The sequence below is a fragment of the Rhinoraja longicauda genome, chromosome 5, assembly GCF_053455715.1.
Source record: "Rhinoraja longicauda isolate Sanriku21f chromosome 5, sRhiLon1.1, whole genome shotgun sequence".
NCBI classification, from domain to species: domain Eukaryota; kingdom Metazoa; phylum Chordata; class Chondrichthyes; order Rajiformes; family Arhynchobatidae; genus Rhinoraja; species Rhinoraja longicauda.
In genome coordinates this window covers 71,004,224-71,026,615 of record NC_135957.1, presented here as the reverse complement: position 1 = coordinate 71,026,615, position 22,392 = coordinate 71,004,224, and the positions used below count along the sequence as shown (strand labels likewise).

Genomic DNA, 22,392 nt, shown 5'->3' with positions numbered 1-22,392 from the left:
CAAACTACAGGAATGACTATTCAGGTACTTAGAATCAGTACTATTATCAAAAAGGGACATCTGTATCAAAATGAAACTACTGTACAATGTAAAAAAACAAACCTCTTGTTTAACAAAACTGTTAATACTTCGGGCCGATATAAAACATGCGACAATTGCACAAACCAGTTGGAAACATAAAGAAGGGAATAAATGACGTTTTTTGAGGTAAATGCTTTGCTTTAACCATATTTTATTCAGAACCAGCTTCAATGACTTGCACCTTGATAAATATTTTTGGATCGCTTTCTACTGATATGAAAGTGGGGAGTTAGAGTGTGACATCGGATTATCTGATGTACTGCAAATTAGTTCCCCCCCCCCCCCTCCCCCCAACAGGGCTGTAAGTTACAGTTATTGTCAATGACAATCTGTCAGTGTCAGCAGATCAACTCATAAATACACTGATAAATCATGGCACGTTAATGGAGATACAAACAGGAGGCAGGCAAACAGATGTAGTATTTGTCCACTCTGGACCACAAAAAAAAAGTGTTGTTCAACCAGGTCATCATGCAGCCAACAAGTTAATCCTTTTTTTAAAAAAATGCGTTTTATGCATATTTTCTAGGATATTGATGAAAATCAAGAAAATCAATTGTGCAGAGCTGCAGAGATGCTTCGCAGATGCAGTGCAACTGTGCTTGAGGAGGTATTGCTGGCAATATGAGTTAATACTTTGAGAAGATCATTCTGTCAGTTGCTTTCTTGAATACAATATTGCAGAAGGGCTAATTCACATTCGTTGGAGTTCATTTTGGGTTCTTATAAATTGCACTTTGTTTTGTCAACTACAGTTCCTGCAGCCTGTAGAATTGCAGGAGCCCATCACATTGACCAGTTCTTAATTGGGATGGAAAGCTGGTTGAGAATTAGGAAATTCCTCTCTTCAATCATTCTTTTATCTGTAACAAAGAGAGAAATTTGTACTTGTAGATTACTGAAGAACACAGAGAATGAAAACTTATTTCATGTTAATTCACTTAACTAAAATAATTTTATAACTTTGTAATTCCACTTCGGTTTTAAAACCACTGAAAAGACTTTTCAGTCTACAGAACTGAATCAAATAAGGATGTTATAAGTCATCAGGCAAAAAAAAAAGTGTGTCATACTTTGAGCCGTTTAACAAATAAATAAAGAGCTGCACATAATGGAATGAGTGACTCAGCTGCCTAGAAGCAAGTATGAAGAACAGGCGCTAAGATAGTGTAGATAGACAGATAGTGCTGGTGTAACTCAGCGGGTCAGGCAGCATCTCTGGCGTAAAAGGATGGGTGATGTTTTTGGTCGGGACCCTTCTTCAGACAAGACCTGAAACGTGACCCATCTTTTCTTTCCATAGATGCTGCCTGACCTGCTAGGTCACTGCAGAGCTTTGTGTCTACCTTCAGTATAAAATAGCATCTGCAGTTCCTTTCTACACTAAGATAGTGTGCCACAAGGCGACTAAAGCTATAAGAATAGTATCCCAACAAGTCAGGCATCTCTCCAGGTAGAAAACTGAATGAAAAAATTAACAGAAATTTATCCAAAAACACAGTGAACTAAAGTTTTATATATGACAAGGTTTCAAAATATCTCAGATGTAATAAAAAAGACCTTAATGGAAAAAAGTAAGAAACCTCATGGAAAAAAAAGGCTGCTGAGGTTAACGTCTGTTCCGTGGGTGAAATGTGGTGTGCTAATTAGCAGAGGCTTACAAATATCCAACGAGTTTCTTTTGTGACATGAACATCAACTATTCCAAATCACCTTATTGCCAAAACGTGCCACATGAAAAATGAATTCTCCGTTGAGAAAGATTGCAAATTGTGACCAATTTGGCAATAGTTAGTTTCAGTGAGCAAGCACCCACTGAGCACTGTTCAGAAGCTGTCCAGACTCATAACAACAGCAAAGATTTCTATGTAGAAAGATTCAATCTATTAATCTAGATTCAAGTATGGAGGAAAAAAATCAAAGAATGCTAACTTGGCCTACAGGCTTTCCTTTTCAAATAAAAAGGGGAAGTCCCACAGCTACGAAGAACTGAATCAATTAGACTTTAAAAGGCTATGGATGTGGAGAGGATATTTCCACTAGTGGGAGAGTCTTGTCTAGGACTAGAGGTCATTGCCTCAGAATTAAAGGATGTTCCTTTAGGAAGGAGATAAGGAGAAATTTCTTTCGTCAAATGGTGGCGAATCTGTGGAATTCTTTGCCACAGAAGGCTGTGGAGGCCAAGTCAATGGATATATTTAAGGCAAAGATAGATAGATTCTTGATTGGTATGGGTGTCAGGGGTTATGGGGAGAAGGCAGGAGAATGGGGTTTAGATTTAGAGATACAGCGCGGAAACAGGCCCTTCGGCCCACCGAGTCCGCTCCGCCCACCGATCCCCGCACATTAACACTATCCTACACACACTGGGGACAATTTTTACATTTACCCAGTCAATTAACCTACATACCTGTACGTCTTTGGGGTGTGGGAGGAAACCGAAGATCTCGGAGAAAACCCACGCAGGTCACGGGGAGAACGTACAAACTCCGTACAGATGGCGCCCGTAGTCAGGATCGAACCTGAGTCTCCGGCGCTGCATTCCCTGTAAGGCAGCAACTCTACCGCTGCGCCCCCGTGTGCCGGGAGAGATAGATCAGCCATGATGGAATGGTGGAGTAGACTTGATAGGCCAAATGGCTTAATTCTGCTCCTACACTTATGACGCTTATTGATGAAGATGATTTTCCTTTGCGTGAAACATAAATGTTAATACGATATGGCAAAATAGACCATATCCTTAAGTTTCAATCCATAGTTACCTCAGTGACCACTCCTGCTGCTATTGTGGAGCCGCCATAACGTAACATAAAACGACCCAGTTCTTTGAAGTCTTTGTAGAGTTCCAGAGAAACAGGTCTCTGGGTCTGCAGCTCTATCAAGGCATTCTGCCCTTTAGTCAAACATCTGAAGAGGATCATAATCAAAATATGGAAACAGTAAGACATCAGAAATAAGATCTATGTGTTCATTAATCAAGAAAGAACAAGATTCAAAATGTTTTCAGGTCAAAACAACCCTATCATTAGTTTGTCAGCCTGTCCCGCTGAGGTACTCCAGCTATCTATCATTAGTTTAATTTAGTTTATTGTCATGTGTACCGAGGTACAGTGAAAAGCTTTTGTTGCATGCTAACCAGTCAGCGTAAAGATAATACGATTACAATTGAGCCATCCATAGTACACATGATAAAAGGAATAACATGAATGATGGTTAATGCAAGATAAAAGTACAGTCAAAGTCAAGTTTATTTGTCACATACACATACACGATGTGCAGTGAAATGAAAGTGGCAATGCCTGCGGATTGTGCACAAAAAAGAATTACAGTTACAGCATATAAATAAAGTTAATAAGTTACTATAGTGTAGACAAAAATTTAGTCTCTGGAGTTATAAAAGTTGACAGTCCTGATGGCCTGTGGGAAGAAACTCCGTCTCATCCTCTCCGTTTTCACAGCGTGACAGCGGAGGCGTTTGCCTGACCGTAGCAGCTGGAACAGTCCGTTGCTGGGGTGACAGGGGTCCCTCATAATCTTGCTTGCTCTGGATCTGCACCTCCTGATGTATAGGTCCTGCAGGGGGACGAGTGTAGTTCCCATGGTGCGTTCTGCCGAACGCACTACTCTATGCAGGGCCATCCTGTCCTGGGCAGAGCTGTTCCCAAACCAGACTGTAATGTTGCCGGACAGGATGCTCCCTACAGCCCCAGAGTAGAAGCAATGAAGGATCCTCAGAGACACTGAATTTCCTCAGCTGTCTAAGGTGGTAAAGGCGCTGCTTTGCCTTACCCACCAGTGCGGCAATGTGCGTTGCCCATGTCAGATCCTCTGTGATGCGGACTCCCAAGTATTTAAAACTGCTCACCCTATCCACAGTAGACCCATTTATCTCCAGTGGCGTGTACGTCCTTGGATGTTTAGCCCTTCTAAAGTCCACAATCAGCTCCTTCGTTTTAGTGACATTCAAGAGGAGGCTATTGTCCTGACACCAGAGTGCCAGATCAGCCACCTCCTCCCTGTAGGCCTTCTCATCGTTGTTGGCGATCCGGCCCACCACCACAGTGTCATCTGCAAACTTGATGATGGAGTTTGAGCTGAACCTGGCCCCAGGTGTACAGGGAGTACAGTAGGGGGCTAAGGACACAGCCCTGGGGGGATCCTATGTTCAGGGTGAGGGAGCTAGATGTGTGTTCCCCCATCCTGACCACTTGGGGCCTGGCGGTGAGAAAGTCGAGGACCCAGACACACAGAGGGGTGCTAAGCCCCAGTTCCAGCAGCTTCTCAACCAGTCTGCTGGGGACTATTGTGTTGAATGCTGAACTAAAGTCAATGAACAGCATCCTCACATAGCCCCCCTGGCTGCCCGGATGAGAGAGAGCGGTGTGCAGAACCTGGGAGACCGCATCATCCGTGGACCTGTTCGGATGGTATGCGAACTGTAGTGGGTCCATGTTGCGAGGAAGGAGGGCGCAGATGTGCTTCTTGATTAGCCTCTCGAAGCATTTCATGACAACCGAGGTGAGGGCCACCGGTCGGTAGTCATTTAAACAAGCTGGAGAGGCATTCTTTGGCACCGGTACAATGATGGATCTTTTGAAGCATGCAGGGACCATGGACTTGGCCAAGGAGAGGTTGAATATTGTGGTGAGCACTGGAGCAAGCTGAGTAGCACAAGACTTTAGTACTCGCCCAGATATACCATCTGGGCCTCCAGCTTTCCTCGTGTTCACACGCGTCAGAGCCCACCTCACCTCATGCTCGGACACCGAGAATGTGTGCACATCCCCGGCGGTGGATCCCCCTCCAGCCTCGCCGTTTTTAGACGGCGAGCTGGTGGTGTTACCCGTCTCAAACCGTGCATAAAAAGAGTTCAGGTCATCAGCTAAGGAGGAGCCGGCACTTCCGGTTGAGGGGGTGCTGGACCGGTAGCTAGTTGCACCCTGGCCACTTCCTCTTCTCCCCACTCCCATCAGGTAAAAGGTATGGTAAAGTTCGATCAAAGATAGTCCAAGGGTCTCCAATGAGGTAGATACTAACTCAGGACTACTCTCTAGTTGTTGGTAGGATGGTTCAGTTATCTGATAACAGATGGGAAGAAACTGTCCCTGAATCTGGAGGTGTGCTTATCACACTTCCATACCTTTTACCTGATGGGAGTGGGGAGAAGAGGAAGTGGCCAGGGTGCAACTTGTCCTTGATTATGCTGGTGGCTTTGCCGAGGCAGCGTGAGGTGCAAATGGAGTAAATGGAAGGGAGGTTGGTTTGTGTGATGGTCTGGGCTGCGCCCACAACTCTCTGCATTAAGAATTTTGACAATCAATCGGCAAACAATTTTATTGCAAGAATTTTAGATTTTGGGAACTATGTCCTTCAAACCTATCAAAGTTGATTTTTTTTGTCTTTGATAATGTATGACAATAATCTTCTGATCTGTATGCAAAAAAGAATTTCACTGTACCTTAGAACAGGTGACAATAAAGGAATCACTGGCAACGTCAGCAATGGCAGCCTCGCCAACAGTCTGTCTGTCTTTTCGTCCTCCAGTCACCTCCTCACCAGTCACCAGTCACCTCGTCTTTTTTGTTATTTTAGTGTGTTTTAAAAGTATGTGTTAATGTTCTCTGGTTTATTTTATGTGGGATGTGGGGTCGGGGGGAAACTTTTTTCAATCTCATACCTTGCCGGAGATGTGATTGTTTTCCAGATCATATCTCCGGTCGCTCTGCGGCCTAACATCATGGAGCTGGCGGCCTTGCTCGAGACCGACTTTGAGCCCCACCGCGGGGCCATGGACTTACCATCGGAGCCTGCGATCCCTTGCCTGGGATCGACCGCAGGAGAACAAAGAAGGGAAGGATTGGACTTTTTTTGCCGCAAATCAAATTCCTCGAATGTTGCAAAACATACTTGGCCAATAAAGTACTATTATGATTATTATGATTATGATTACGATTATGAATTGCCCCAAAGGTAAACCCGTTGTATTGAGGTCTAAATTGAACTGATTGAGAATGATCAGCCATGATCACATTGAATGGCGGTGCTGGCTCGAAGGGCCGAATGGCCTCCTCCTGCACCTATTGTCTATTGAACTATGGTGTTCTGGAAAGCACCATCCTCTAATTAAATTAACAGGACTTAAGTAATACTTTGTAAACCAATGTTTGTGCCAAACATGTTGCCTAGTTACACTGATCTCATATCTAATATTTAGTTTATTTGTCATTCCACTCCTTACAGATCATGCAACGAATGGGACGAAACAGAGTGCCTCCGGGGGCCATAATGCAATACGTGCAAAATATATAGACAGGGGATGACAGTGCAGTACAATACAATTAGACAGTGCAATACAATACTTATAGACAGGGGATTAAAGCATGTAAACGGTAAAAGGTAATCTCTGCACATGATCCACATCACGCTATTCCCTCATTTCCATGTACCCATATAAAAGACCCTTAAATGCCACTATCGCATCTGCCTCCATCATCACCCCTTCATCATCACCCCATCATCACTCGCCTCCGGAGGCTTCCGTGCAGGCCGCGTGGACGTCGGAAGCTCGCAGGCCCCTGGATGGGGGCCAACTTTGGGAGCTCCGGCAGCGTCTTCGCCCGCCCCGAATCGCGGGGTTTGGGTCGGCCCGCCGCGGACCTTTCACCGTCTGGCGCGGCCTGTAATAGGCCGCGGGATTTTCTCCGCCCGGCGGGGGCTTCAATGTCGGGAGCCCCGACGTGCAGCAGCAGCGTCTTCGCCTGCCCCGAATTGCAGGGCTTGGGTCGGCCCGCTGTGGACCTTTCACATTCCGGCGCGGCCTGGAACGTGGCAACGTCAACAGCCTGACCCCGGGAGAAGACGGCAGGGGAAGAGAAAAGACATTCTGGCCTTCCATCACAGTGAGGAGGTGACTGGAGGAGACTCACTGTGATGGATGTTTCTTTTTTTTTTTTTTGTGTTGGTTGTGATTGTGTGTGAAATTGTTTATTTTTATTGCTCTATTGCTGGACTGTGGGTTACGTTTCATTTCCCTGCATTTCATGTGTATGTGACAATTAAACTTGACTTGACTTGAATCCCCCACTACTCAGTGTAGTGTAAAAAAAAACTTGCCCTGCACATCCCCATTAAACTTTCCCTCTCTCACTTTATAGCTATGTATTTCCAATTTGGGAAAAAGATTCTGGCTACCTACCCTATCTATGCCTCTCATAATTTTATATACCCTATGTCTCTCATAATTTTATATACGTCTCCCATTCAACCTGCAAATTTCCAGAGGAAACAATCCAAGACTGTTCAACCTCTGCCTGTAGCTGACAGCCTCTAATCCAGGGATATTCTGGTAAATGTCCTCTGCACCCTGTCCAAAGCTTCCATGTCTTTCCTGTAACGGGGCGAGCAGAATTACACGCAATACTCAAAATGTGGCCTAACCAAAGTCCTACAGAGCTGCATCATGACTTCCTGACTCTTATATTCAATGCTCCTGGCAATGAAGGCACGCATACCATACGCCTTCTATACCACCCTACTTGCACCGTCACCTGCAGTGAGCTTCCACCGACAGTGGACCCGCCACGCAGACCCGCCCTGGGACTAGCAGCAACCCACCTGGAGGGCCGGTAAGGAGACCGGCTGCTGGAGGGAGAGCAGTGCCTCGTTGGTGGAGTGGGCCGCTGGAGGCCCTACAACAACCTGGGGCTCGGCTGGACAGGGCGCCACTCCAAAAGGTCGAGCGCATGAACCGGACTCGGCCTTCAGCGGTGGAGCAGCGGCAGAGGACACCACGGCTACGCTTGGCCAGGCCGACCCTGCAATGCCGCCAGGACAATAGACCTTCATGGTCAGGTCAAGAACCATGCACTTACAGCAACTGGGACTTGAAAATGGTGCCATACTGGTGACTCTGTGTACTGTCTCAGTGTACTGCCGCAATACACTTGTACTGTATCTGAGATGCTTATCTAATATGTATCCAAGTGCTGATGTACAGTGATACTTGTACTGAACTGTGTACAAAAATTAATTTCACTGTACCTCGGTACATGTGACAAATAAAATACCATAACATACCATGAACTTGGACTTCAAGGTCTCTCTGCATATCAAGCTGTTAATGGTCGAGCCATTAACTGTGTACTCTCCCCTTACGTTCAACCTCTCAAAGTGCAACACCTCACACTTGATCTAGATATTCTCATGCACACCAAAACCAATTTATTTTGTGTTTATTTGCAATTTATACACTTAAACTGAAGACGCTGTTAGACTTTAAAACAAAAGGTATGTGCAAATACTGACGTTGCCATTGCCTGTGCAAGTGCTTCCAGATGTGGATGTCCCGTGAGTGTGTGCACAAGTGCAGAAGTCCTGACCTTACTGTCCAGACTTTAATTGCTCCTACAAAGAATCCAGAGTTTGTACTTGAGCTGCTTCACTACTCCGAGGAATCCCTTGGGAAGTGAGTTCATTCATTTGAATTAAGTTTAGTTTAATTTAGTTTAGTTTGGAGATACAGCGCAGAAACAGGCCCGTCTGCCCACCAAGTCCGCTCCGACCAGCGATACCCGCACATTAACACAATCCTACACACTCTAGGGACAATTTACACATACACCAAGCCAATTAACCAACATACCTGTACGTCTTTGGAATACTTAGTTAATCTTGTTTATATTATAGAATTTACTCAGTTTTGCTTGATTTATTTTGAAATTTTGAACCTTTTCAAATGAGAGATACATTCAAGTACTTTAACATATTTGACACCTAGACCAGTGTGTATTTTCTACCTGGCTGCTGATGTTTTTTATTTCAGCAGCACTGGTACCTGTGCATACATGCCTCTGTGGCCCTGCAGGGCTTCACCTTGGATGAATTGGACAGCCTCAGTCAAAAGCTTTGTTACTTAAGCATTGTTGTATGTGGCTGATAGAATAAAATCTTTCAGAAAAATTGTATTCTGATATCAATGGTCAACGAAAATTATTGGTTTGCATATCAGTCATTTTGAACATTAAGAGACAATGAACCCTTTAAAATTTTCAGTAGAAATCTAGATTATTTTATTTATTATTGTTTTAGTTTAGAGATATAGCGCGGAAACAGGCCCATCGGCCCACCAAGTCAGCGCCGACCAGCGATCCTCGCACACTAACATTATCCTACATCCACTAGGGACAATTTACAATTATACTAAGCTAATTAGCCTACAAACCTGTGCATCTTTAGAGTGTGAGAGGAAACCGGAGCACCCGGAGAAAACCCACGTTCTTACATTCACGTGAAGAATGCACAAACTCCGTAAAGACACACCCGTAGTCAGGATCGAACCCGGGTCTCTGGCGATGTAAGACAGCAACTCTACCACTGTGTCACCATGCCACTTTTTTCTAAATCCGAAGGTCAGCTACCATTGCTAATTGCATGTATTCAGCTATATAATGCAGCCATGGCCAGCAATTATGTAGGAAAGCCAAATATGCTTTTAGTTTTGCACTTTTATCAAAACGGAAGAATGCTTTTGAGCAAGATCCTGTTGCAACTCCTGTGGCAAAAATGGTGGAGTTACAAGACTCTGCTGACATCCTATTAATTAATTGGTTAAAGAAGAAAATAATGCAAACATTCAAAACATGCTGCAGTTTTGTCTAATGATTCCAATTATACAATTGTTTCCTTCTATAGGAAGAAATCTACGGGCAGCACAGTGGCGCAGATGGTAGAGCTGCTGGATCACAGCGCCAGAGACCCGAGTTCAGTTCTGACCTCAGGTGCCGTCTCTGCAGAGTATGCACATTCACTGTGAGTTTCCTCCCACATCCCAAGGACGTGCGGGTTTGTAGGTTAACTGGCCTCTGTAAATTGCCCCTGGGCATGGGGAGTAGATGCAAAGGTGGGTGATTGAGGGTTGGAATGGGCTTGGTGGGTCGAAGGGCATGTTTCCATACCGTATCTTTTAATCAAAGTGCAGGTCGAGTATAATAGCAAAGATGGCTGTGTACATGGCTGGTACCCGCGGGATTACCAAGGCACATTCCTTGTATGTGTACATACTTGGCCAATAAACTTATTCAATTCAATTATTCAATGCAGGGTGTAAGTTAGATTCAAATGCAATTATTCAATTTGCACATACTTCAGTTTTGAACCTCTATATGAAAAGGTATATGAATAATTCCAATTGCACGCTATTCCACCAAAACCTCAGCTCTAATTTGAGTGGGAAAGTCCCAATTTCAGTGCTGCGAACAACAATGATATTGAAAGTGTTGCATGCTTCAGAACTGGTAACTATTAAATGGACTCATAACAAATGTTGGAAACAGTACAATTTCTTAATAGGCAAATAAATTCTAACTATTACCCAATTATTAAAAGAGAAAAAATATAGAAAAAATAACAATTTTAAGTCCAGTATTGTCAAATTTATCTAGTTACAGAATAAATACAAATGGTCTGTGAAGGATAATAATTGAAAAATGTATATTATAAACATTGCTTACTTTGGTTTTTTCTTAAGCACTTCCCCTGAACTCTTGTGCAGAACGCTCACCAACTTTCTGATTGAACATGGTTCACTTAATGTTTGGTAGTGTAACAAAACCTGTTGATAAAGGTATTGTAAACTTTAACTTCAACCCACAGCGGTATGCATACATATTTTTAAAAGAAAAAGCATAGAATCGTACAGCAGGGAAACAGGCCGTTCAGCCCAACTCATCTATGACGAGAAAGATGCCCCCATCTCTAAACCTTTCCTATCCACTCAGCACATTGCATTTTGTTTTTGTTCTATTTGAGGACGTTCGTCTTTAGTCAATATCATCGCTTCTCAGTTTACTCAATATTTTTCCAATGATTGACAAAAAGGCATGGTTTCAAACTCATTATGGACAATACAAAACATAAATGTGTCCATAACCAAGATTTGAGGAAACTGAGGTCTAAGCCTAATGATGATAGCAGAGGTTTATTAATTTTGGGAAAGAGAGATGAGAGAAAGAAAATCTTTAAATTCTGAAGCCATGAAAATTCCGCTTAAGAATCAGCATCAGGTTTAGTGCACCACTCAGAGGCTGACACCTAGAATTTCATTTTTTATTATTTGTTTCTTAAAATATTAGCAAAACACGGATAAAACAATATTTTTAAAAAAGTTCGTAATTGTCATTTTTCCCCAAGACAAACTTTTTTTTTTTAAACAGTCCTTACATAGAACAGAGAATATAGAACCAAAAAATACACAATGTGCTGGAGTAACTCAGCGGGTCAGACAGCAGCCATAGAAGATATGGATAGGTGATGCTTCAGGACTCTTCTTCAGACTGTAGGAACTCAGCCTAAATCATCACCTATTCATATCTTCCTGGGATGCTGCCTGACCAGCGGAGTTACTCAAGCACTTTGTGTCTTTTTTTTATAAACCAGCAACAGCAATTCCTTGTTTCTACATAGAACAGTGTAGCACAGAGATAATATATGTGCCCAACATGATGTCAGGTTCAACTAATTTTTTCTATCTGCAAATGATCCATATCCCTCCATTCCCAGCATATCCATATGCCTATCTGAAAGCCTCTTAAATATCATTATCGTTCCACCAGCCCTAGCAGCTGCGGCTTGCCTGCAGTCCGTTTGTCTTTTGTGTTTTTTGTTGTTTTTTGTCTTAATTGTAGTGTTTAGATATGATGTAGTGTTTTTTGTGGTTGTGTGTTATGTGCGGGGGTGGGGAACTGTAAAACTGTCTCTTCCGAACGGAGGCGCGACCTTTGTTTCTGGGTGGTGCCTCCGTTCCCGCTGCGGCCTACCATCGGCCAAACACCTGGAGCTGGCGGCCTCCACCTGGGACCACCTGGGCTCTGGTTCACAGAGCCCGCGGACCGGACTCACCATCTGCGGAGCTGGCTGCCTTCGGAGGTTGTGATGGCGCTGCGGGGGCGGCTGCGACTGGTCTCCGGAGGCTACTTCGGCCACGGGCCGCGTGGACGTCGGAAGCTCGCAGCCCCTGGGTGGGGGCCAACATCGGGAGCACCGGCAGAGGCAGCGTGTTCGCCCGCCCCGAATCGTGGGGCTTGGGTCGGCCACCGCGGACCTTTACCACTCTATCTACATGTGCTGCCTCAGTACATCAATGTTGTCAAAGGTCATGCCATTCATTGCATTTGACCTTCCACTTGCTTGGATTAAACCCCATCTGCCATTTCTCTGCCCATTTCTGTAGCTGATCTATATCCTGACATATACATTGAGAGCCTTCCTCACAGCACATGACCCCAGCAATCTTGGTGTTATCTTCAAACTTACTAATCGACCCGTCTACGTTTACAAGAAAGTCATTTATAAATATCAAAAACAGCAAGAAGTCCCAGTACAGATCCTTGCAGAATTCCACTGATCTCAGATCTCCAGCTTGAACATCATCCTTCCACCACAACCCTGTCTTCTGTCAGTAAGCCAGTTCTGAGTCCATATGAACAAGTCACTACTTATTCCTACATTTTAACCTTCTGGATCATTTTACCATGTTGAACTTTATTAAATGCCTTACTAAAATACATATAGAATAGTGAAAAGCTTGGATAGAGTGGATGTGGAGAGGATGTTTCCACTGGTGGGAGAGTCTAGGACAAGAGGTCATAGTCTCAGAATTAAAGGATATTCTTTCAAGAAGGAGATAAGGATAAATTTCTTTAGTCAGAGGGTGGTGAATCTGTGGAATTCTTTGCCACAGAAGGCTGTGGAGGCCAAGTCAGTGGATATTTTTGACGCAGATAGATTCTTGATTAGTACGGGTGTCAGAGGTTATGGGAAGAAGGCAGAATGGGGTTAGGAGGGAGAGATAGATCAGCCATGATTGAATGGCGGAGTAGACTTGATGGGCCAAATGGCCTAATTCTACTCCTATTCTTTATGACCTTAAAATCCATACAGACAACATCCATTACCCTACCCTCCACGACCACCTTCATCAGCTCCTCAAAAAATTCAAACAAGCCATGAGCCGCCCAGTATAAAGCCATGCTGGCTGTCCATTTGGAAGAGCACCCATTCTCTTCCAAATAGGAGTAAACCATATCCCGAATAATCCTCTCCAATAGCTTCCTTGTCACTAACTTGATGCTCACCGGCCTATACTTCCCTGGATTCCTTCGACTTCCCTTCTTAAATAAAGAAACAATATTGGCTACTCTCCTGTGGACCTCAGCTGTAGAGAGTGAAATCAAACGATCTTGGGCAAGGCTCCCTCAATCTCCTGATTTACCTCTCTCAATAACCTGGGATAGATGCCATCAAAACCTGGGGATTAATCCACTTTAATTCTCTTCAAGAGCCCCAACATCTCCTCCTCCTTAATCTCAAACTGTTATTATGCATATTAATATTCTCCACATTGTTCTCACTGTCCTCCATGTCCTTCTCCTTGGTGAAAACAGATGCAACGTACTTGTTTAGTACCTCACATACATCCCCATGACTCCACTCACAAATTCCCTCCTTTACCCATGAGCACGTATCGGATTATATCAAGCTTATGGGATGCAGTTCAAAGACAGACAGGAGAGTAAAGAAATAGAGGCAACCAAGGCACATGTGACAGCTTCAGGAGATGAATTGAGGCAGGGTCAGAATTGGCCAATGTTCAAGTGGTGGAAATAGGTGCCAGTCTTACGGGTGGCACAATTGTGTGATCCAGGAATTCAATTCAGCTTCAAATGAAGCATCAAGGTAACCTCTAGTATTTGAAAGTTACAGTTGCTGGCTTGGAAGCAAATTTTGTTTGGATTGCTTTGCTTTTTGCTGTGTTGAAGAGTGAATAGTTTTGATCATCCAACACTTAATGTCATGCAATTTCATTATTTATGTAGTGACAAAAAAAGGTGGCGATGAAGCAAGGTTGTGTGACAACAGTGTACACCTGGAAACAACCTGGTGTTGCCAAAGGGCAGCAGGTGGATAAAAAAAGACGAGATGACGGTGGATAGGGCGGGAAAGGAAGGGTAAATGATAGATCTTTGAGGAAGACCAGAGTTAACACTGTAGACATGGGAACAGAAACTATCATCAGTATATCAAAGGTCAGACCTTCATCTCTTGCCCAGAGTAGGGGAATCGAGGACCAGAGCACATAGGTTCAAGGTGAAGTGGAAAAGATTTAATAGGAATCTGAGGGGCAACTTTTTCACACAAAGGGTGGTGGGTGTATGGAAAAAGCTGCCAGAGGTGGTATGTGAGGCTGGGATCATCCCAATGTTTAACAAACAGTTAGACAGGTACATGGATAGGACAAGTTTGGAGACATATGGACCAAGCGCAGGAAGGTGGGACTAGTGTAGTTGAGACATGTTGGCCGGTGTGGGCAAGTTGGGCTGAAGAGCCTGTTTCCACACAGTATGACTCTAGCTTTTTTTTTTTTACAATACATATTCCATTTTTCCAAAATGAGCTAGAATGCCAGCAGGTAGTTAACATTTATGAGTTTTGATATCACTTCAATTTGGATTTTCATGCCAATTTTAAAGTTCCACACAGCTGGGTCAGATGTATAACCCCTATAACATGAGGCAACTCAATGTTAGTGTTCAGTGAATGAGTTTATATAATAATGCAACATTTTTATTTAAAGGAGTACATGGTTCATTATAAAAATTACGCAAATAATGTATAAGGCATGCTCCGAACCCCATGCATATAGATTAAAATACAACCTCAAATATACTATATGTAATCTGTGCTTCTGGATGCAATTTTAAATTGCAAATTCTAAAGTTATGTGGCAGAAGAAATGAAAATGCACTTACTGGTAAACCTTGAGTGACTGGCATTTCAATATTGAAAATAAGAACTCTTGCTCTAAACCTTGTGCATGTTTTTATAGGAGCTTTCTGATCACAAAAAATGCACCCCACACTAGACGGGAAAAAAATAAAACACATGTCAGCAGAACTTGACAGCCTCAGACTGCAATTGAAATCAAACAACTTTTGTAATTTATTACAATGTGCTATTTTACATTTTATGTTAAATTGTGATTTTATTTAGGAAGGATGGTTATTTTTACATTTTACGTTAAATTGTGATTTTATTTAGGAAGGAATCAGATATTATAACAAAACAAAACCTTAACACTTTGTCCCATCCACATTGACCAGCATTCTTCCTCTCTACTCCAGTCCTAAAAGGGTCCCGAACCAAAATGTCATCTGTTCATTCCCTCCGCAGACGCTGCCTGACACTAGCGCCTTGTGTTTTGCTCAAGATTCCAGCATCTGCAGTTCCTTGTATCCCCTGAACACTTGTACTAGGCTCATCTATCATTCTTAAGAAAGACTACAAAAGCAGGAGTAACTCAGCGGGTCAGGCAGCATCTCTGGAGAGAAGGAATGGGTGACGTTTCAGGTTGAGACCCTTCTTCAGCCTACTTAATGGTCACACCACTTTATATTAAACACTCAGAATGAAAAAGCTGGTGTGTTTAAGGTTGATGAAAGAATCTGAAGAAGGGTCTCGACCCGAAACCTTACCTATTCCTTTTCTCCAGAGATGCTACCTGAGTTACTCTAGCTTTTTGTGTCTGCCTTCGGTGTAAACCAGCATCTGCAGTTCCATCCTACATATTTATATTTAACTATTTTTCTGGTGGATATTAGAAGTTTGTATTGTTCTCAAGCCTTCCAGGAATCTAGCCAGAGTTCTCTAATCCAGAGTTCTCTAATCCTGCCAGTTTTGGCCCTTCACCCCAACAGGATTACGTTCGCCCTACACTTCCTCTGTCAAAACACTCCCACTACTTGGATGACCCTTTACCTGCAAACAACCTCGTTCAATCGATGTTAGCAAGTGTAGGGAGGAACTGCAGATGTTGGATTAGATGATGTTTAGAGTCGAAACCCTTCTTCAGACTGAGAGTTAGGGGAGGGAATCGATCAATATGTTTATAGTTTATATGAGGGTTGGTTCTCCAACCTAAAATGTCAACTCTGTTTCTTTTCCTACAGTTGTGACCTGATTTGCTGGGTGTTTCCAGCATTTCTCATTGGACTTAACATTTGCTTGGTTTTTAATAATGACGTTTTCATTTACATTATTTCAGAGGCTATGTTTCACAATCAATGTCAATACAAACCTGGATAAAAACAAAATGCTGGAGTGCCATATCTCTGAAGAGAAGGAATGGGTGATGTTTTGGGTGGAGACCCTTTTTCAGACTCAGTGTTAGGAAATTCCTGTCTAATGGCTTAAAAGTTAACCTCTGAGTAAAGATTCCAATATTGTTCTTAACAGTGAGTTAATCAAGTCAACTTTGCATTAATTGGTTCCAACTCTCCTTTGATAGTTGTTGCTAATAGGAGCTGGTGTTCTATCCACCCCAAGTTGATTACGTCGATTCATTTAGTGTAGGAAAATAACTGCAGATGCTGGTACAAATCGAAGGTATTTATTCACAAAATGCTGGAGTAACTCAGTAGGTCAGGCAGCATCTCAGGAGAGAAGGAATGGGTGACGTTTCGGGTCGAGACCCTTCTTCAGACTGAGTGTTAGGGGAAGGAATCTGCAGAAGGGTCTCGACCCGAAACGTCACCCATTCCTTCTCACGTCGATTCATTTATTCAGTTCATCATCTGTTTGTTGTTACTTTGAAAAAGGCAATGTTCACTTTTGTATCTGGTTAAAAAATGAGCCTTTCCAACTGACGATTTAAACTTCTTTCCTAAACTTTTTTAATTCCTTTTTGTCCTCCTTTCCTTTTTTGGCCATGTTCTCACCAGATGCCTTTCTTTTTGTTTCTTTATTCATCCATCATGTTTAGCTTGTTGGAGACACAAGAGAATGCTGATGCTGGAATCTTGAGTGATAAACAAACTGCTGGAGAAACTCAGCGGGTTGAGCAGCATCGGAAGGGAAAAGGAATTGTCAATGTTTCAGGTTGAGATCTTGCACCAGAACCTGCTGCATGGTCTCGACCCAAGACAGCCACAATTCTTTTCCCACACAGATGCAGCTCGACCCGCTACGTTCCTCCAGCTGTTTGTTCTCGCTTCTTAGAATATACATTTTAATGCAGTTTTGAGAAAAGTGTATGTTTATTGAAAGCAGGAAAGACCCGGTATATACTTTTCACTGCAGAAAAGTTTCACTGTTCATGCGAATGGAATGTTGCGGTACCAAAGTAAAAAAAAACAATTGACACCTCAGAAGGAAAATTTCAATCAAGCAGAAACTTACTTTATTTTTATAATGTCCACGCCAGTGATCGTGAGAATGACTTGGTCCCCTGCCGCGGCCCAATCGAGTGGCTCCTCATGCAAGGAGATTCCTGGAAGTGATTAAATTTGTAACCCCCATTGTCAGCTTTTTGAGTTATGATACAGAATGCAATGTCAGTGAAACGTGTATTTAAAATTGTTTTTAACTTTGGTTGACACCAATCTGAGTCATAACTTCTCAACATGAATGAGCAGTATTGAGGTATGCAACGACCATTACACAGCATCCTGTCTGTTCCGATCTGACATGCGAAAAGCACATCGGATTTGCAAATGTTGCATAATGCTCCCATTATGAATTTGAAAGTGGTCAAATTCATTACTAAATTCTGAACAGTTTACGAAACCACTTTTTGTTCGTTACTCTGTTTTTCACATCTCAGTCGTTCTTACACAGCATTTCCTGGCTGATATTCAAGACAACTTTTCTGTTCTGTTTTCCATCAGGCCAAACTGTTCGCAAGTATCATCTTCCAAGTATGTAAAAAAAACCGCTAAACGTTTTAATACAATGCCCGTTTATGGAGCTATGGTACAAATGAGTAACCCCAATGAAAGCTCACCACTTTTAATACGAAGTGAATGTGCACATTACCACACTTGATACCACAAACCTCACACCGTTAATCGCTAACCATTATTAGACCAGCAGCAAACCTCTTTAAAGTAAGTACCTTTGATATCCACTTTTATTTAAATTTACATTGTTAACAGACAATAAATTTTGGATATTTAAAATATATATATTTCTGACTCCGAGATCTTTCAAGCAACTTCTATTACTGGTTTTGGATGGAAGTGCTTCAAATCCAAGTGGGCAAAATATTGATTCTGTTTTGGAAAATTAATAACATTTAACTAAAGCTGAAGTGTAAACCTTTTGCTAACAATTGATTCTAATTATTTTGCCTTACAAAGACTGGAATTATTCAATCTTCTTTTTAATCCAGTTATCCACCTAAAAGAGAGATTAGTCCACATCCTTATCATTCATATTTCTTAAATCATTTGGACCAGTTTCAAATTCATATTGGAACTATTATGCAACATCACCAAATCTGAGACACAAGAGACTGCAGATGCTGGAATCTTCTACAAACCACAGTGTTGGAGGAACGCAGATGGTCAGGCAGCATCTGGGGAGGGAATGGACAAGCAATGTTTCGGATCGGAAACCTTCTTCAGACTGATGAAGGATCCTGACCCCAAACATTACCTGTCCATTCCCTCCCCAGTTGCCACTGGACCCGCTGAGTTCCTCCGGTATTTTGTGCATCGATCAGCAAATCCAATGTGTTTTTTATCATGAAGATAGACACAAAAAGCTGGAGTAACTCGGCGGGACAGGCAGCATCTCTGGAGAGAAGGAATGGGTGACATTTCGGGTCGAGACCCTTCTTCAGACTGGAGAATCATGTTGGATCAGTGCAGACAAGATGCCGTGTAACGATCATTGCTTGCTTCGGATATCAAAAATAACGATTAGATCAGGAACAAGCCATGTGGACTTCAGGCCCACTCTACCATTCAATAAAATTGAATTGAATTGAATACTTTATTGTCACATATGACAAGTCACAGTGAAATTCTTTGCTTGCAAATCCAAGGTATGAAAATAGTCACCCATAGTCACTCTATTGTCTATTGTCTATTGTCTATTGTACCCCCGCACCAGATCTCCCCTTTTGATCGCTACTCCTCCCCCTCCCTCACGGCGGTCCTCCCACGCCGGGTCCTCCATTTTTATAATATCCACACTGAAGAGTCACGACCCGAAACATCACCCATTCCTTCTCTCCAGAGATGCTACCTGTCCTGCTGAGTTACTTCAGCTTTCTGTGTCTATCGCCTGGTCCTCCACTGTCCATTGTCCCATTGATCCTGCGACTCAAGCACATTTCACCTACTTCACTTACTTTTGAAAACCTATCGATTCCAGCCTTGAATACACTCAATGACCAAACATCAATAACTCTCCCAAGCAAACAGTGAATTCAAAAAGTTTGCAATAGTCTCCACACTGAAATGTCTCCTCATTTCAGTCTTAAATTATCATGAGACCACAGCCCCAACTGTAACTTTCAGCGAGAGCAAAAATCCTCTCGCAATCTACGTTGTCAGTTCTGCTTGGAATCTGAAATGGTTCATTGACAGGAACTTCTAAACTCTAGCAAGCATAATTTTACACACGCTCTCCTTAATCCAAGTCATCAGTCTGGTGGATGCATATTGCAGTACCCTAATGACAAGTATGTCCTCCTTTAAGTATGGAGACAAAACTGTATGTAGTATTCTTTAGATATCTCACAAAGTCCAATACAACTTATTTTTCAACCCCAACTCTCTTGCAATTAAGGACAACAATTGAGGACCAGAGGACATAGGTTCAAGGTGAAGGGGAAAAGATTTAATAGGAATCTGAGGGGGTAACCTTTTCACACAAAGGGTGGTGGGTGTATAGAACAAGCTGCCAGAGAAGGTAGTTGAGGCTGGGACTATCCCAATGTTTAAGAAACAGTTAAGACAGGTATATGGATAGGACAGGTTGGACTAGTGTAGGTGGGACATGTTGGCTGGTGTGGGCAAGTTGAGCCGAAGGGCCTGTTTCCACATTGTATTACTCTATGACTCTAAACCATTTGGCTTCCTCACTGCTTGTTGTATCTACCTGTTTACTTTGAACCTCATGAACCAGCACAGCAAGAGTTTCATTGTGTATGTACTTCACTGCACTTGTGCATATGACAAGAAACTTGACTTGACTCTTTGTACACTTACATTTACTTATCTTTTCATTGTTTAAAAATGTTTTGGTTTTCTATTTCTCCAAATCACAGCTTCCCACTTAATACTCCACCTGCATTCTTCCCTGTAACATTGGATAGGTACATGGATAGGAAAGGTTTAGAGCAATATATGGTCCAAATGGGACAAGCTTAGATGGGGTATCTTGGTTGGCATGGACGTTGGGCTTAAAGGCCTGTTTCCGTGCTGTGTGACTCTATGACTGGGAATAGTACACTGACCTGAAAATAACCCATTTATTCCAATCGTGTTTTAGTCTGCAGTAAATACTAGCAAGATAGAGCCCAGAATGATTTGCAAAGTGTTCTGTAACTGTGTATTAAATGATGGATTCACCATTTTGGAATTGCCAGTCCACAGTTCTGTTGTGGTAAAATTGAACCAAGGGTGATTTTCCTAAGCAAAAGTGCTATTCAGCAGGTTACTCGTTAAAATAAATTCTATTGTACAAATCATGTAATTCTGAGAATACTCAGCCTGATAGCTATGATTGGAATCAACTGTGATAGAACTGACAAAAAGGTACGTCAAAAAAAGTAATATTGAAAGCTGATTAAGCATTGTGATAGCACAACAGTGCGATTTCACCCCAACTGGTTCAGCAATTTCCACAATCAACACTTCCTAAAATAGTTAAAGAATCAGCAATAACCATACTCAGCAGCACACCACAAAAGAATATATAATCCAATATATGGTCGCTGCTGCTAAAAGGAACTGAAATGACAGATTATACACATATGCACGCATAGTCCACTAAAGATTTTATCCTCAAAACTATTGATGTTAAATGACAACACACTTCTCTAACATTTATATGATGAAACCCAAAATATTTCGTTTTCGTAGCCTATATTTCCCACTTCCAAAGACCTAACATAGTGCAACCTTCTGTGGAAATGATTGAGATGACTATGTGTTTTCCAGAACACGATGAATTCAGTGTGTGCACTAGATTACCATCAAAATTAAAAACACCAATGGCGTGGGAAATATTCAGACATTAGAGAACAATGCGAGAAGGTACCAAGCCATTCAGCCGCAAGAGGCTGGAGAGCACAATTCCTGACATATATTTGGGATTCATACCCAAAAGGGATGTCTGGTAAAGAAAAGGTCAGGATTTGCCTCAGCACCATGGTTCCGTTTCAATGCTGTATTAACATTGATGGACAAGAAAGGTGCTTACTGAACTTATCAAAACACGTCCATGCAAACACACACATGAACAGCAGAGGATGAACTTTCTTCTGCGTCTGCTCTAAATTTCGTGAATGAGCCATGACAATCTGATCAAACAGTGTAAACAGCAATTTCACACTTTTAAAGGTACAACTGACAAATGGACAAAGTTAGGCAAAAACTCTTTGTCAGAGAAGTACAGAAAAATAATAGAAACATAGAAAATAGGTGCAGGAGGAGGCCGTTTGGCCCTTCGAGACAGCACCGCCATTCATTGTGATCATGGCTGATCATCCACAAACAGTAACCTGTGCCTGCCTTCTCCCCTTATCCCTTGATTCCACTAGCCCCTAGAGCTCTATCTAACTCTCTTTTAAATTCATCCAGTGTATTGGCCTCCACTGCCTTCTGTGGCAGAGAATTCCACAAATTCACAAATCTCTGGGTGAAAAGGTTTCTTCTCACTTCAGTTTTAAATGGCCTCCCCTTTATTCTTAGACTGTGGCCCCTGGTTCTGGACTCCCCCAACATTGGGAACATTTTTCCTACGTCTAGCTTGTCCAGCCCTTTTAGAATTTTATACGTTTGTATAAGATCTCCTCTCATCCTTCTAAATTCCAGTGAATACAAGCCCAGTCTTTCCAATCTTTCCTCATATGACAGTCCCGCCATCCTGGGGATTAACCTCATGAACTTACACCGCACTGCCTCAATAGCAAGGATGTCCTTCCTCAAATTAGGAGACCAAAACTGCGCGCAATACTCCAGATGTGGTCTCATCAGGCCCCTATACAAATGCAGAAGGACCTCTGTACTCCTACACTCAAATCCTCTCGTTACGAAGGCCAACATGCCATTAGCTTTCTTCACTGCCTGCTGTGCCTGCACCCAGGTCTCGTTGTACTACCCCTTTACCTAATCTGACACCATTGAGATAATAATATGCCTCCTTGTTTTTGCCGCCAAAGTGGATAACCTCACATTTATCTACATTATACTGCATCTGCCATGCATCTGCCCACTCACTCAACCTGTCCAAGTCACCCTGCAACCT

The 22,392-nt window shown here is 42.6% G+C and overlaps 1 protein-coding gene across 6 annotated transcripts in view; it reads right to left on the bottom strand.

Annotated features, from left to right (window-relative positions):
• Nucleotides 1-220: 220 nt before the first annotated feature.
• The window catches only part of hbs1l (HBS1-like translational GTPase), a 124,529-nt gene continuing 102,357 nt past the window's right edge, over nt 221-22,392 (bottom strand). For all 6 annotated transcript variants that reach the window (XM_078399746.1, XM_078399748.1, XM_078399747.1 and 3 more), the window contains 5 exons: nt 17,311-17,401; nt 14,886-14,994; nt 10,590-10,690; nt 2,844-2,988; nt 221-944 (listed from right to left, as the gene is read on the bottom strand). In XM_078399746.1, the coding sequence (XP_078255872.1) occupies nt 933-944; nt 2,844-2,988; nt 10,590-10,690; nt 14,886-14,994; nt 17,311-17,401 (458 nt within the window). In that variant the 3' untranslated portion in view covers nt 221-932. The remainder of the gene's footprint in view (nt 945-2,843; nt 2,989-10,589; nt 10,691-14,885; nt 14,995-17,310; nt 17,402-22,392) is intronic.